General features: G+C 35.2%; 1 protein-coding gene across 4 annotated transcripts in view; it reads right to left on the bottom strand.

Annotated features, from left to right (window-relative positions):
* SBF2 (SET binding factor 2) overlaps positions 1–16,185 on the bottom strand; it is a gene marked incomplete at both ends in the record, with an annotated part of 266,518 nt that overhangs the window by 120,344 nt on the left and 129,989 nt on the right. For all 4 annotated transcript variants that reach the window (XM_080619951.1, XM_080619950.1, XM_080619952.1 and 1 more), the window contains 2 exons: positions 12,568–12,673; positions 14,402–14,512. In XM_080619951.1, the coding sequence (XP_080476077.1) occupies positions 12,568–12,673; positions 14,402–14,512 (217 nt within the window). The remainder of the gene's footprint in view (positions 1–12,567; positions 12,674–14,401; positions 14,513–16,185) is intronic.

Here is a 16,185-nt window from a genome sequence, read left to right as displayed (position 1 = left end):
TTACTGGACACAAGAAAAAGCTCAATAGAGAAAATAATCCATAACTTAGCCAGACTAATCCAGGAAATGGGTCAACAAAGACTGAAAAGCCTTTCTGAAAGGCCACTGGAGAGTGCATAGCACACGTTCTGTGCCAGGCAGTGTCAATCTCTAAAGATAACTGGGGGAAAAAAGTTCAGAAAAACAAAACTCTTTTCATTTTTATTTTTAGACGTAGCTGCATAGCACTGCTAATGAACAAAATACAAGCTTAACTAATAAATAAGAGGCAACAATTGTACTCAATACTCACATATGTATTCCTTGCCAAATTCCATTCATCAATCCAAAAATTACACAGTATCTCCAATCAACTACACACAGTTAAAACCAATCCCCCACATTGCTATGTTACTTAGTTAAGGATCAATTCACATTTAGAAAAGTATGCAATCTGTTGTTACAGTAGGACTAAACTGCACGCTATATGATTAAATCATAGCCAAACTTGCTCATAAAGTGTGAGAGTAAAGGGAAGCAATCTAGCTACGCAAGCAGAGAGTTTTGTGAGGGTTAGTTTATCCTGCTATCTGGCTGTGTAACAGAGAAATGAGTCAGACCCATACCTTAAGAGATTAACTTATTAGGTCTTTGTCAGACTAAAAAGGAAGACAAGCCGCCTCTGAAGCACAGAGCCTTCAGTTAAAACCCCCTCAAAGAATCAAGCACTTCACGAATAACATGTTCATATTAATTTCTCAGCTCATAGTAGAAAATACGTATGTGTCACCTAGTACTGAAATCAAAACATATTTTTGAAGATAAACTTTTGATTTTGGAACTGAAAGCAATTCAGTATCTGAACCATGAATGCTGCATGTTCTTTGTAAGAAGCAGGGCAGAACGAAGGCTTCTCTACAAACCAGCTTTCGGGGAGGGTGGGAAGAGGTAAGGAACAGAAGGACCATAACGATTCTGGTATAAATGCCATAAAAGCCAACTGATCATTAAACAGTGTATCAAAGAGAGTGAAATGAGTAAATATATATAAAAATACCTCTTCAGCTGATGGATAAGTATTCCTATCACTATCACTCCCCCAAAGTTTAACACTATCAATTGTGCTCTGTCAACACTGAGTCAAGCATATGGTTGCTACCCAAACTCAAAATTACACAGGCACAAAGAAACAGAGATTAAGCACAGAATATGATCTACTTAGGAAGACATACAGTGATGCCTTTCACTCACATGTTGGTACCACGTCATTATTACCAATTTCATTAAATTCCTCTGAAGCCCAACTTAAAGGAGCAGCAAAAGCTGCATTACCAACTGAACATCAGCAACTTACTGCAACTCATGCAGGCAGGCTTCATATGTGGTACTAAAAGTAGATTTAGTTACTTTGTATTACATGTTGGGTTTGGGGTTTTTTTTAGTATTATTTTTTTTACTGAACACACATCAAAACCAAATTCCAGCAAAGAATAAATGCCAAGACAATGTCAGTATGTTTGCATATAGAATTAAATACAGAGCTGTTAAGGGGAAAGATAATCATGCATTAAATTTTAAATTTTTACCTCTTACAGGGAGGGTGGCAAGCAATACTTCTCAATATGAACTGTTAACTATCAAATTCAAAGAGAAGTTTTCGTTCTCTTACTGTTTGTTTCTATATGCATGCAGGCATTAACATTTCTGTAAGTCTGTTCAGCTGAAATAGGATTTATTTTCACACCTTAATTTCTACTTAGTTATTTAGTTATCTAGTGAAATACCTAAAAAAAGAAGCTATTTGATTTGGATGTTTATCCCATAAATATCTAGTATTCCAGCCCTGAAAAAGTCCTAACTAGAGAAAACAGTAATCATTTACAAAACTACTGTGAGGATACAGAATTTCTGTACAACCCTCCCAGGCCCATGCTAACCAAAACTCAATGAAAGAATTTTGTAAAAGGATTTTGAGTGGACTGAGATAACAGATACATACTAATGAATTGAAATTCTGCCCGATTTCCCTAAGTAGAGGTGGGAGAATGCTACTGAAATGTTCCCACATTTCTAGAGATTTTTGTAGATGACTTTCCTTTGTTAGAAATGCCCGTTTAAGAAAAATGAATTTACTGTTTTTATCAAATATTTTGTGAAACCTTTCCCACATACCTCAAAAGATACTCTGGGAAAAGAAACACATGCTATAAAAATTATTTATAGTGGATAAATTAGCCCAAATTGTTTTCCTTTATTCTAATAGCAAATCTAAAATCGAAATTTGATGTGAATTTACCAGCTCTCCAAATTGATGCCTACATGGCAAACTGTCTGAAAGTAAAGGCGGATTTCTGCTCAGTCACCAACATTACATTTTAAAAGAAAGAGCATTAAATATTTTTCAAACAACATGATTTGATTTTAAAATTTCTATTAGAAATCAGGAGAACTATTACAACAAAGAAGTATTACCTTTTCTGACCACAGATTCAAAGCTGTGGCAGGATGAATAGAAAGCAAAGTTATAACCATAACTTTCTAGAGACTACTGGAAATTATTCTGCATATAAGCTAATTAGTGAAGTATGTAATCTATCAGGAAAGTGTCATATCAAAATGAAATTATTATATTTATGCACTCATTGTCAATCTCGACAATTCACTGTATCAAAAACTGTCTTGGAATAAAGCCTGAAAAACCTTTACACTTTAACAAGAGCCTTTTTATGGGATTTAGCCATGTTAGCTAGGTAGCATAAAAATCTGCTATGGTGATGTACACTTAACATATCAGCATATCACAGAACCTGATCTTGACAGCTTAATCTTTATTTACTCATAGGCATAAGATGCAAGCCAGAATTACTGAAAATACAGGTATATTCTAAAAGTATGAGTTCAGTATATTTTCCTTTCATCAACACAAGAAGCATATGAAAATACTTAATGACTTTCTACCTTGGTGATGAATTTTTTTGTCATCTTTGCAGCTATGTATAAAACTGCAATTCTCAGGTGATCTGAATCAAACTACAATGACTAATTTCAGACGAATACATGGCTTATTTATTTACATAAAAATTTAAAAGCAAATATTTCACTCATAGCTAAGAATAAAGCCAACAGGCAAAATAGAGAATTAAACCCACCATATTATGATTAGCTGCAATATGAAAATGAACAGTATAATATATAGGAAAGACTCTCATGTGCAATAGATTGTAAAATATTCTTAGTAGAAATACTACAAATTAAATCCTTATGGCGTAAATGGATACTCAGAGTTTGACTGGATTCATTTAATGCAGAAAAATGTCCTTTAACAAAACAATGCAGAGCAAGAGTAATCCCATTATGATCCTTAGAAAGAAAATATCTAAGAACGAGAAGAGTATTGTCATTTTTGAACTGTACACAGGAAAAATGGTCAAGGATACACAAGAAACTGCAAACATACTGTTTCCTGTCTAAGGATTACAAAGTCTTTCTCAAGGGATATAACTACCGAAGCATTACATTAATGGAATCAAATAAATGCAAAGACAACAGGAACAAAGAGGTGACGGATTAGGATGTTCAGTCAGAGCTATCTTAAGCCACCGCTGGTTCATATTCATGAAGCATAAACCCACAATTATTCAATTAAGGAAACTGTGAAACACCATTACCATGAATAATTTAGGAAGTTGCTTTATTTTCTAAAAAGATCTTGTTTGGATTCTCTGCAAAATGTTTGGCAATCTTTAAAAATTCTTTCTTTGCGAAATTATCTGAGCTTTTCCTGACATCCTGAGACAGTTAATACCTTCACCCACACTGCAACTAAACAGCAATACTTTAAAAATTATTTATAAAATAAAAAACCCCAATATATGGAAGGCAATTCCTATAGAACTGTTTTCCTTTCTTCTCAGCACAAGTATTAACACTGAAGTTTTGAAATTTAAAGATTTGCAGGGCCTTATGATTTAACTGCTATCAAGTTTGCTTTGGAATAATGAGAAAAGTTATTTCTGCATTCATACCAGCAAAAGTAGAAAGAAAAGTAATTTGTTCTGAATAGGAACTGTTTCAGTATTTTCTACAAGCAGAGGTAAGCTTCTTTTGCCTTTTTGAAATTTATTTTGTCTTTTATTAGATATTTGCTGTCTGGAGTTTACATTTTGCTCTTCACTGGAAAGCAAGATTTTTTTTCCACTTTTCTGAGAGATGTTTTCTGAAGTCCTAGTATAAATAGAAAACTTGTCTCTTCGCAAATATGTCAAAAGAAATTTTCACTTAAGAGTTTAAAAAATTCATCTAATTGTTATAGAGCAAATAGTTATATACAATTCTAGTATTTTTCATCTCACTTGAAAAGCTTCCTTTTACAAAACAGCTCAATAACTACAGCACTTTACTAAACACACAGCTTTCTTTAGCAGTAGTATTTACTTATGTCAGATAAATTTTCTTCCTGAGACTTACAATTTTCTTAAAAATCAACTACTACATATTTTGTTTCATTAACAGAAGCATTAGTAATACAAGTTTGGACTGGGTAAAAAGTAAGCGAGCATCTTATTTCATGTGCTCCGTTGCTCTGCAAAACAGTGAACACTGCAAGAAATATTGGTCACTGCCAACACATTTCAGAATCCTGCCTCCTGACAGCTGGCATCAGAGCACCAGCATTACACTGGTAGATGACAGAGCTCTTAGTGTATCCACACATGCCAAACAAATGCAAAACCACTGAACAGCAGGTACTGAAGGAATAGTTTGATGTTACCTGACTGTAAACGGCTCTAATGGCTGTCATTGAAAGGGATGGTCTTATCCCACCCACATGCTGCTGCTGCTTTCTTCACATTGCATTAAAGCTTAAGGAGTCCAAGGTGAGCTAGTTCAAGCTGGAAGAGTGATGGATCTGTTTTCATGACAGCACTTGACTACTAGACCAACTTAACCACAGCATCAAACCATAATATGAGACTGTTGACAGAAAACAGATGTGACTTTTCCTCCTTCCACCCTTCAAATATTTTCTGTTAACTTAGTGAGATAAAATACCAGCATGGGTGAGCCAAGCACCACTTCAGCACAGGAGATGGGTCAGGATTATGCAGCTGGATACAGACATTCACAAATGGGGTCAGCTGCCTGGCAGTTTATGCTGCTGGGGAAATGAAGCCTCAGAGACTGTCCACGCAGTGCAGCTACTTGGGAGTGCATAAGAGTCCCTGTACTAAATTCACTACCATGATCTCATTTTATTTCCAACAGCATCTAAAAGAATACTTTCTTTTTGTTCCCCTGTTGCAGCAGTACGGGCCCATTACCAGTAAATGCCACATGAAATCCCTTGGTAATCTATTTGTTCTTTGACAGACTACACAAATCTACTTGGAAAGCTTGAATGGCAAATTCTCTTTTGCTGGGTTACAGAGCTAATCGCAGCTCACTGGCCATTGGGATTTAAACTGAAACTACAACATAAGCCGGCACCATCCACTCATGCAACATGTGGTGCCAGGTTCCACAGCCTGAAGAGCATATAATTCATCAAGATCAAAGAATGATTAGAAGTTTCTTGACTATATACTTCAATAAAACTGTCTTCCTTTAATTTAATCATACATGAATTCCAACAAAGGATGTATATATATATGCCCATTATAAGATACATGACATCTCATGGAAAGAAAACAAATTGAATGAGTTGGGTAAGAAGTTTGTAAACAACTTGACAGAGATAACAAACAAATCATGGTTCATGTGACTGAAGTCTCACAAACATGAGGTATGCGAAGAAAGCGCACAACATCCATGCTTTGTGCATCTCACACTTTTAGGTATTACTATACTGAAAATGCTGCATTTGGTCCCTTCATATGCTGTGCAGATTAAATCTCTCACTGCTTAGCTGCCCTTACATTATTTCTGAACATAATGAAGTATTAAAATGCAAAAAAATCTTGCTCTATGTTGAAGACACTAGGATTTTCTTAATCAACAAGTTGAAGCCAGCTCACATGCTGACTGTGCAGTGACCCTTTCATAATGTTTCCCAGCCATACAAATACACATATATATTTATCAGGAATGTCTTTTCCCATTTATACAGTAATTTGATACAGTAATCTGTTGGCATAAAGTACACTACATGAGAGGCTGAACACTGTACCTCCCCCAAATCAGAATTAAAATGAGAAACTATTATATTACAGAAAACATTCTTCAACATGTCAACAAATTTAGTCAAAAGCAAAAATTCTGGATATTTTAGTATACCCTGGGTATGGAAATATGGGACTGAAGGATCTATAAACAGTGAAAGAGTCCAGCCTTTTTCCATCATGAATATATCAGACAATCCCAAATTGAACAAGCTTCACCTTAAATGCATTTCCATATAAGATCCATCTGCCTTAGGAAGTATTTAAGGTGTAACAAGTAAAAGTGCAGATCTAGAAAATAAAAAATAATAACTCTCACTATAAAAAGTGAAGTCAAAGAGACTTCAATAGGTAGCCATGGATACCTCTGTTCAGTTAAACATCAGGCTGAAGAAGAAAAATCACTGTAGACTCAGAGGTCTTTTGGGAGAGCTGAACAAGAATTGATCAAGCTATATAACAAAGTGGGCTGTTAAAGATTAAGCCATGTGCCAAGACATTACGTTTACGGACATCAAGTAAGAACTTTTCACATATTTTTACCCACAGCCTGAAGAAATAGTCAAACTCCTAAACATTAATATGTATCAGTTGTTCCACAATTCGTGTTTAGATGACCAACCTGATCAGTCCCTAAAGTAGGCCTACTTAGAGTACAGGGTTGGATCTTTTGACTTTCAGGGGTCTGTTCCAACTTATGTTATTTACAGTTCTATATAAGCTCCTCCATCATGGCAAGAGCCAAGGAATTCAGGCATCTAATCCCTCTGTGAAGGATCAACTGCCCAATTATTCAAGACAACAGGTTTGCTTTCCCTAGGCACAAACTACTGCAGATAACCTTTGACTTTCACAGTAACTTTCACAGGTTACTGCAGATTAACCTTTCACGATCATGTCTGCCAAGTCTTACTTTCATAACTTCAGCCACCATAGCTAGCTGTGTACTGGGCTAGTAGAGGAAATTTCTAGGTTTACCATTCTTAAAAAGAAAAAAGGTAAAATTTATTTAAAGTTATTAGTAATAATATAAGCAGGAGTAATTAGCAGCTAAACACATATTATGATCTGTCACTAACCTTATGCTTCTTTATGAATAATTATCCTGGAGTTTAACTATAGACCACATACACCTATTTTACAAGAAAAACAAACTAGAAGCAAGTGTCATTCCTGTAATATGCCACTAGCCAACATATGCCACTAGCCAACATATGCCACTAGCCAACATGCATCCTTTGACTTATAGTCAAGCCAGCATTGAGATTTTGTATGCTGAACTCTACTGTCCTCTGAAAGTGAAGAATTAAGTAGTTCCAGTCACAGTACTGGAAGTGGAATTCTTTTAATACAATTGGGGTCTTTCTCAAACAGCACTGTGTAGTCCAGAATACAGTTCCTCTACTTGACTTACACATTCTAAACAGCTAAAAGAACCAGCAACTGTGAAAGTTAAAGACTATCTGTGAAGGAGCAACAAGATGATTTATGCTAGCTCAGCAAGAAAGTAAAATTCCAGGGTCACTGAGAACAGAGATTGGAACCAATATCCAGAAGCATAAGACTGTACAATTGGGTTGAGCTTCTGGAAAAAACAAAATATCTGCATCCTGCTTGCTACTGACTATCAGAAATGCAAAATGGTGTTTTGATGTCCAGTCCACAGGTAAGGATCTAGGTCAGACAGGTATGCTGCCAGGCAAAAGTATCTTTGCAACATGGCTCAGGCAAGGACCAAGGCCACGGCCTGAGTTTCAGTATGGCATCCAAGCTAAGAGGTCAACAGGCCCCTCATTCTCACATCTTTTCCTACAGCTCCTTCCTCAACAATGAGAATGAAGGTTGCACAGCTGTGCTACATCAATGCTGACCTTGAGCACAGGCAGCTCAACCCTGCAAGGAGAGGTTCATCGGGCTGATGATGAGCTCAGGGGCCTGACATTAGCTTTGAAAGGAAATACTTGTAAGAACCAAGGACAGAGCCTGCTGAACTATCAGCCTAAATGGAGATTTCAAGTCTTTGAGAGCAAAACATAAGCTGAATGTTACTGGCACAACAATAGAACCATTTTTAAAAAAATGTGGGTTTTAATGAGTTAACCAAACTTGTAAAGTGCAAGTCAGTCAAGTTTAAAATCCACCTACATGTAAAATATCTACTTCCAAATAGAGATGGAACAGCATACCTTCATTAAAAAAATAAATAAAATAATGCTGTTGTAATTAAGTAAGATCTTCTCCCCAAACAAATTTTTGAACACACAAAATGATAAAATATGACTGAATATGGCAGCACTGAGTAATCATACTGCCAGTAGAATGGAGAAGGCAAGCAGGATTGAGGTTTGGAGAAATAAAAAGAGGTTACAGCAGAAACACAGGAATGTATTGTTAATAAAGTGAGAGAGAAGTGAAATATAACCAAAACTTCCTTTGGGAGAGCCTGAAGAAGGCTACTGTGTTTTGAAACTTTTATACATACCAACCATCTTACTAACAGACAATGAGAAATAGAAGAGTACTGAAAGTCTTCCAGCTACCACAGATCATTTTTAAAAGTAACTTTACAATTACTGTTTTTTGAGCTAATTCTTGTTGATGAAGTAATTTTTATGTGTAGTGATCCAGTTACAGGCCTGGCTTTCGTCATGTTATTCCCGTATATATACAAATCTTTTCTTCTTAATTTGAAAAAACAAAAAACAAAAAAAAATTAACATGTCAAGCACTGCTGTTCCTTATTATTAAGCTTAAAACCTCTGGGGATGTCTTCCCCAACTGCAACGTTTAGTTTAACGCCTAAGTAAAAATAAGGTCTATTTCCAGATATGCTGCAAACTCAGTAATACAGGGAGGGTCATCCACTGACACAGTATTATCCTGCCAAGCAGAAAAACCATGATGAGACTACTGTTGCACAATATTTCTCAAAATAAATGTTGAAATTACTTTTGTATCTATTCATAGTGCTGAATTTTGTCTTTCTGCCCATCTTCCTCAAAGAAAGAGCTATTTTTAAACAGGTTATTTGTACAGTTCATACATATTTTTCTAGCTACTCTTTAATTTCCTAATAATAATTTAAATAGGATTGAGTGACTTGTACCAGCAGAGAAATAACTGAACATGTAGTTACTTGACAAACAGCTTAGTAAATAGTCGTGTCCTAAACACAAGCATTTGATGGGATAACAGCTGTCATTAAAGTAACTATCAAACACCACACTGGACAACAGAAGTAGAATGCTTTTGCCCAGGTTGGTAGAGATAAATACGCAGTCAGCTGCTGTTCAAATGGAATGACAGGAATAGAGCTAGTATGAATATAGTTTCAAAAAGCACAAGAAGCCTCTGAAAAGCTCGACTATGATTTCCAGAGTAAAGGATTAGGCCTTGGCTGAGAAAAATAAACTTCTGCAAAGGATGAGCTCATAGGTTCTACCACATCCTTCCGGACTCACTGCCTCTAATCTTTTCATAAGACTACATGAAAACTGAGAATAAATGAGAATTTATTTGAAACAGTCTGTCCATATTTCCAGGTCCTCTTTTTATATTCAACAACCATTGCAAATAGACATATGTAGCTGTATTAATGACTTTCTTTTTTTTTTTTCAAATCCAAACAGAAATTTAGCAGCATTAACAAACCTTGGCCTTAAGAAGACAATGACAGTCCACCACCCACATGTGAAAGGAACTATGTGATATTCTGTAAAGCATGTATACTATGAAAACACAAACATGTTTTAATTTGTGTCCTTAAAGGCGATTCTACCATTGTGCTGTAGTCCCAGATAGTTAAACAACACAAGAACTTTGAGCTGGATATCAGCTGGGAACTGAGGCACAATCTCAAAAATAAGGGCAGGAAATAAAATAAAAAAGCAGTAGTCAGAAATAGGAGATGGGAAAAGTTAAGTTCTTCTTGCAAAGGGTTCAAGTAACTGCTTTTAAAAAATAAATAAATAAAAGTACCTGCCAACTTATTTGCTTATTCCTTAATTTCAGACCCGTTTCCAAGCAACTACTACCATCCTCATCACACCAAAGAATAGGATACAGACAGGAAGACCTACACAATACCATTAGACAAGCTTTTCCTGATAGTTTTTATAGTCTTGTAAGACAGAAAATTATCCCATGGCAGAAAAAAAAGGGTATTGACTGAACTCTCTTTTTTCTACAAACTTGTATGATCCCTTTTGGGAAACAGGATGAAAGCCTATAGCTTCTCTTTCTGAAGATTTGCTGAGTTTTATAATCACATATTTTCTTCAATTTTTCTCTTCTTCAGGCCAGATGAAGTGTCACTGACCAGAACTGTGAACAATACACAAGATTTCCTTCTGTATTTCCCTTTGTCTCCCCCTCCTTCTGCTGATTTTCATATCCTTCTCTGAACCATAACTGGAAAGGGCACCTGGTAAGCATGGGCTTACTGACCCCTGTATTTCTTCAAAGCCACCAAAACCCAATAAAGACTGCACCTTCAAACATCTACTGTAACTAAGGGGAAGAAGAAAAAGCAGAAGAGCAGCAAACCCACAGAAGAGCAGCAAACCCACAAACAGCAAACCCTTCTTGTTTACAGCAAGAAGGCTAATGGAGAATCGAAAAAGAAAGATGAGATGGTCAACGAAGAGTAAACTAGTGGTATAGGTACTGGAAAGCGTATATAAGCTAATAAGGAATAAAACAATTTCAAAATACAAAGATAATAAAATCACTGATTGCCAACACAACAATCTAGGAGTTCTGGTTACACTCCAAACTCTCCAGTACTCTGCTATCATATCTTCAGAAAGTTATATAACATCCATCTGTATACATTTACCCACTAATAACATAGTAATATTTACTAGTAATAACATAGTAATAATATTTACTTAAATCCTATGTGTGCGAAAGCAATTTTATGTTCTCATATGAAAGTTTTATAATTCAGTTTCACAAACAAAGAAAGGAATTTTAAAAAACCCGTTCTGCAAACATGCTCTTACTAAGAATACAAGTGGAAAAGATGGTCCTCAGTTTTCTCTTCCATTTTTACATTCCCACTCCATTTTTATAGAGATTCCCTCTATAAATCTGATGCATACAATGACTTCAGATTATTTGCCTTGTCTTTCTCAGAATGATCCCATGACAAAGTACTGCATCTCAACTTGCCTTACAAAAGCCAAGACATGGCGGCTAGCCTATCCAAGCACTAACTAAAAGCTTTGCTTTCTTTAACATTTTCACAACCGTGAATTTGTAACAACCTTCACTACAATCACCAAAATCAACTACTACCTCAACTTAGGTATCACATACCACACTTGCAGAATAAACACACCACACCACATGGTGTATCATACTACATATATGGTACTTCACACCATATTTTATATCTTCAGGAAAAGGGTAAAGTTGTTGGGCCTATCCATGTTTAAAACATTACCTGCCATCTGATCAGAGTAATCTTAATGAATTTTAACATAATAAACCAAGTAAAACCTCAGGAATTGTGGTGAGGATAAGACACATCTATACCATGTTAGCCGTGCTTTTTAATTTAAACTGCTATCAACAAAATAATAATATTCCTTTTGGAATAATATTCTTTCTGTAAGGATACAATTATATCTTATCAGTAGTAGATGGCATTGTGCTCATCAGATCTGGTACTGTTTCCTGTGACATAAGCTCTTACTCCTCTTCATTATTCCTTTTCAAGTCTGTATCCATTCTCATAGTCCATTTATTATAGGACACATTCTGAGGCCATTTGGTTATTTGAGACTAAGCAAGGTTAATGACTGCTACAGGTCTGTGCTTCAAGTTCACATCATAAACCAATGGAAAGATGACTAACAGAGTGTTAGAATTTAATGAGACATATCAGATTAGCATTGAGGTACCCAGGTAATAGCGACACGATGTTGTAATTGTAACAAAGAAGTAAAGAATTTGATGAGTATTGTGTTAGATGATCTTGAAAGATATGGAACAACAGGTAACAACAGAATAATATGAATTACCAGTATCAGTTCATGGTATTTTTTTCTACTAACCTTTTCAGTTACACTAGTTTTATTATTAACTTCCTTGGTTTTGTTTGGAGTTTCTACAGTATTCAAAGGGTAGGCAATCTTTTCACATAAATGTTTTCGTAATTAAACAGAGGCCAGGCTTAATCCTGCTCACAGTACACTTACAGATACTACATAATATTGGAGATAACCTAGCACAAGCAGGATTTACAAAAAGGTTGTATGAACATCTGATGAGGGTATAACAACACCATTTGTCATTTTTTCATGCAAAAGAAATTAATATTTACCACGTAGCTTTCCCAGCACATGATCTGAACTGAATGAGACAGAAAATACCTCATTCTGTAATTCAGAAATAGACTTCTTTTTCAAAGCAGACCTAGACATACCCAGTTGCTGAAAGAGAATAGCCACACTGGTGCCTGTAACAGGAAGGCTATCATGTAGAGGAGTCTGTATCAGCTGTCGGTCTCCAGCTCCCAAAGAAAACAACTTCTGTAGAAAGAATTATTTTTTAATTGAGTATAAATGTAATTTATATAGAATAAACAGGCTGTTTCATACAGATCAGTGATTCATCCTGCACAAATTATTTATTTTTCATACAGCAGTTTAAAGTTAGTAAGAATAACTGAGTTGACCTACAGACGTCTGAAATACAATTTGAGGACAATGTTCCTTGAATGTACTAGCATTAGGTTGTGCCTTCCTTGCATTTACATTTAATTAGTTAAGTAGTAACAGCTTTGAAAGCATTCAGTATTACATTTTCAATAATACGTTAAAAAAACCTTCCAGAAGAAAGCCCAAAACCAAAACTCCCAACCACTAAAATCAGAATAACTTATTTTCTAAGTGAAGTTTTTCAATATCTACTGTCTGCATACATGTTATAAGTATGAACATACTTGTGATACATGGGAAGAGGACACTTTTGCTACTCCTATGTTCCTGCTCTGCATACTAAAGTAGAAGTAAAACTTTGGTTTTAATTAATGCAGATGAGCATGACTTTTTCTCCCTCTTCTAGCAGAGGAAATAGCTCCTGAGTAAAGCTACATTTCTAGATGGAGGGGAGGGGTGGGATGGGTGGAAATGGACAGAAGAGACGCTAGACGTTCAAGTGAATCACCAAAACCTGTAATGAGGTTCAAATACTACTGGGAAAGAGGGTTTCTGATAGGGAGATACAATCTAACTACTCCCCTTCAGAACCAAAAGGCTTAGAGTGCAAAAAACCATGGTTGCCTGGAGAGCAATAGGGTAGATTTTGACTATGCTGAGAGGACATTTTGGCACTTATAGCACTAAAAGAAATTCCAAAGTAGTCAGGGCTGTATGAAAATCAGAAAAGATTTAGGGATTTGTAGGACTTCAAGAAGGTTGTTAATGCATAGGTAGGGTGGTAAGTGTGAGAAAACGTGTATGAAATTGACTTTAAAATATTGCCATTTGCATACTTAATTTCCAGATGCATTTCATGATAAAAATACAATTTCCCAGTAGTGCTACAGCATAAAGTGAAGGCCAAACAAGTTAAGACCAAACCAGCTTGTCAGAAACACACAAATGTAGAAGAATAGTTTATTTAAATCAAATCAACATACAAACTTGACTTTCTGCTTACAGAAAGCATAGGTAAAAAGCACAAAGAAGTGTATTTGTTGAAAAACTTTTTTCTTACTTTTAATGCATCGGCTACCTGGAATATTTAATTACCTTTGAGAAAACAACGTTTAAGTTACTTTTTTAGCATTTTTTCCAAATTTTATGAAAACAGAAATTCAAATGAATTGCCAAAGAAAAGACCAGTGGTATTCTGAACTGCATAAAGGAAAAGACATGGGGAAATGCACTAAAGTGAAGGACATGCTAACAAATGGCAAAGAAAAAAACGCTTTAAAAAAATCTTTAGCTAGTAGAAATATTCCTGAACACACATATTATTAAGAACTAAACCTATACAAACTGCATGATTTGTTATTGTGGCTTGTAAAGAGCCAACTCAGTGACAAAATTAACCCTCTGACCTTATCCTGGAATGGAATTTTTGCTCTCTTTAGAAGATAGGCCACAGGGAAAGCCCTCACAGGCCACAGTGAAAGCACTCAGCTGAACTATGATCTTTTTTCCTTCAAAAGTATTTCAAGAATTTATTTTTTTGTTTTCTTCATAAATTAAATTAACTGGAAAAATACATTTTTTTTTTCCCTCCCCACTTACCTGAGACCCTCCAGAAGCAGGGACAAGGCATGAACACAGATTTGCAATGAGTGTCTCTAGTGACACATTCAGGCTGTCCACATACACAGTATAGATGAGGCCAAGGCAAGCCTAGAAAGGTACACAAAATACATTAGACTGCTATACAGGAAATGCAGATGTCAAATTACTTGAAGATCTATGTATATAATTTTTTTAAAATGTGTGTGTCTTAATAGTTGTTAATGTAGGGCAGTAATTGCCAGTGAAGGCAGGGTAATTTGCTACAAAAGCAATCATTCCTTTTAAAAAATAGTTTGGCTATTTAGAAGGGATGTATGGTGCTGGCAGGTGTAGATATATTCTTTGTTTAAAAGAAAAACCAGGTTTAAAATTTGTGCTTTGTTCATCACACAAAACGTGTTTTACTACAAGTTACTTTTCAAAATTACAAAAGCAGTATAGCTTTATCTGTGCTTTGAATTCTATGGATCTAAACCTGACATGTTTCCAGAGCAGAAGACTTTAAATGAATCAATGAGCTTTTGAGACTCAAAAAGACTAGCATCAGGGATCAACAATTCCATGCATTACTTAACTTACATTCTTAATTGTTTCAATATAAATATATTTTATTTTACAATTAACAGTATATTAACGGTTCAGCATTTGGTGGGTTTTTTTTTCATGGATCCAGTTTTGACTGAGAAATGACAGATACAACTATCATTTTTACTAATACTTTAACATAAGATGATTCAACACTGCATTCTAAGAAGCCTTCGATAGAAAAAGGAAAGAAATTACTTAGTTATTAGCATCCTTTTGGTGTCCTTTATCTACTGTTATTCTGATAAATCAGCAAATATTTTAGGAATTCTCTTAGAAATAATTCCAACAGTAACTTTTCATATAACACATAGTTAAGCTCTGAAACTCCTTGCCACGGGTTGTTGTAAAATCTAAGCGTTAAGAAACAGGACAAATTATACGAAAAAAACCCATACAAATGACACTTCTGGTTCAGGATGTTATTTAACTATAATTCACACTGAATTAGGAAATTACTTTTGTGGAATTATTTCTACAGCCTGCCCTATTTTCAGACACATTGCTTTGCATTTGCCATGGGCCATTATCAAATACAAAATACTGGGCTACATGGACTTTTAATCTCACTCGGTACAATCATTCTTAATGTCTAATGACAACTTAGCTGTTGAATGATTTCCTTCCTTTGATCTGTAAACTGAACTATATTTGTTTCTGTTAATATGTATTAGCTTAATAAAAATTTAAGCTTTTCATTTATCTCAGATCAGTCATATTTCATCAGTTGAAAGTAATCCAAGATTCTAAACCTTTGTCATGCATCTTAATTTGATCTAGAAGAGGCTCTGACATTCTACCTTGCATACGGAGAAAAACTAGGGGTTTGCCATTAATTTGCCATTATATATTTCATCAAATATTGTTAATGCCTTGTTTTTACCTGAGCAAGTACGGTTTGGTCCTAATAATTTCCTTCATTATACAGTAAATTGAGCCCAGAAAAAAAAAAAAAAAATCTATTTCATCTTCTGTGAAAATTTAAAACTGCTTGGAGGGTTAAAAAGCACTGCTTTAACCTATTTACTAGTCATAGGGCTATTTACTGTCACAGACATTGAATTTTATCTAGTTCAATCTAAGCTTACTTTTACTTTCAAATTCCCAATTCAATCCTGAGATGTTTTAAGTCAAAAGTACTGTCACTGCTCCTCATTAAAACCAGATTTGTCTGCTGACATATACTATAAATGGCA

The sequence above is a fragment of the Psittacula echo genome (assembly GCF_963264785.1).
Source record: "Psittacula echo genome assembly, chromosome: 5".
NCBI classification, from domain to species: domain Eukaryota; kingdom Metazoa; phylum Chordata; class Aves; order Psittaciformes; family Psittacidae; genus Psittacula; species Psittacula echo.
This window is presented reverse-complemented; position numbering and strand designations above follow the sequence as displayed.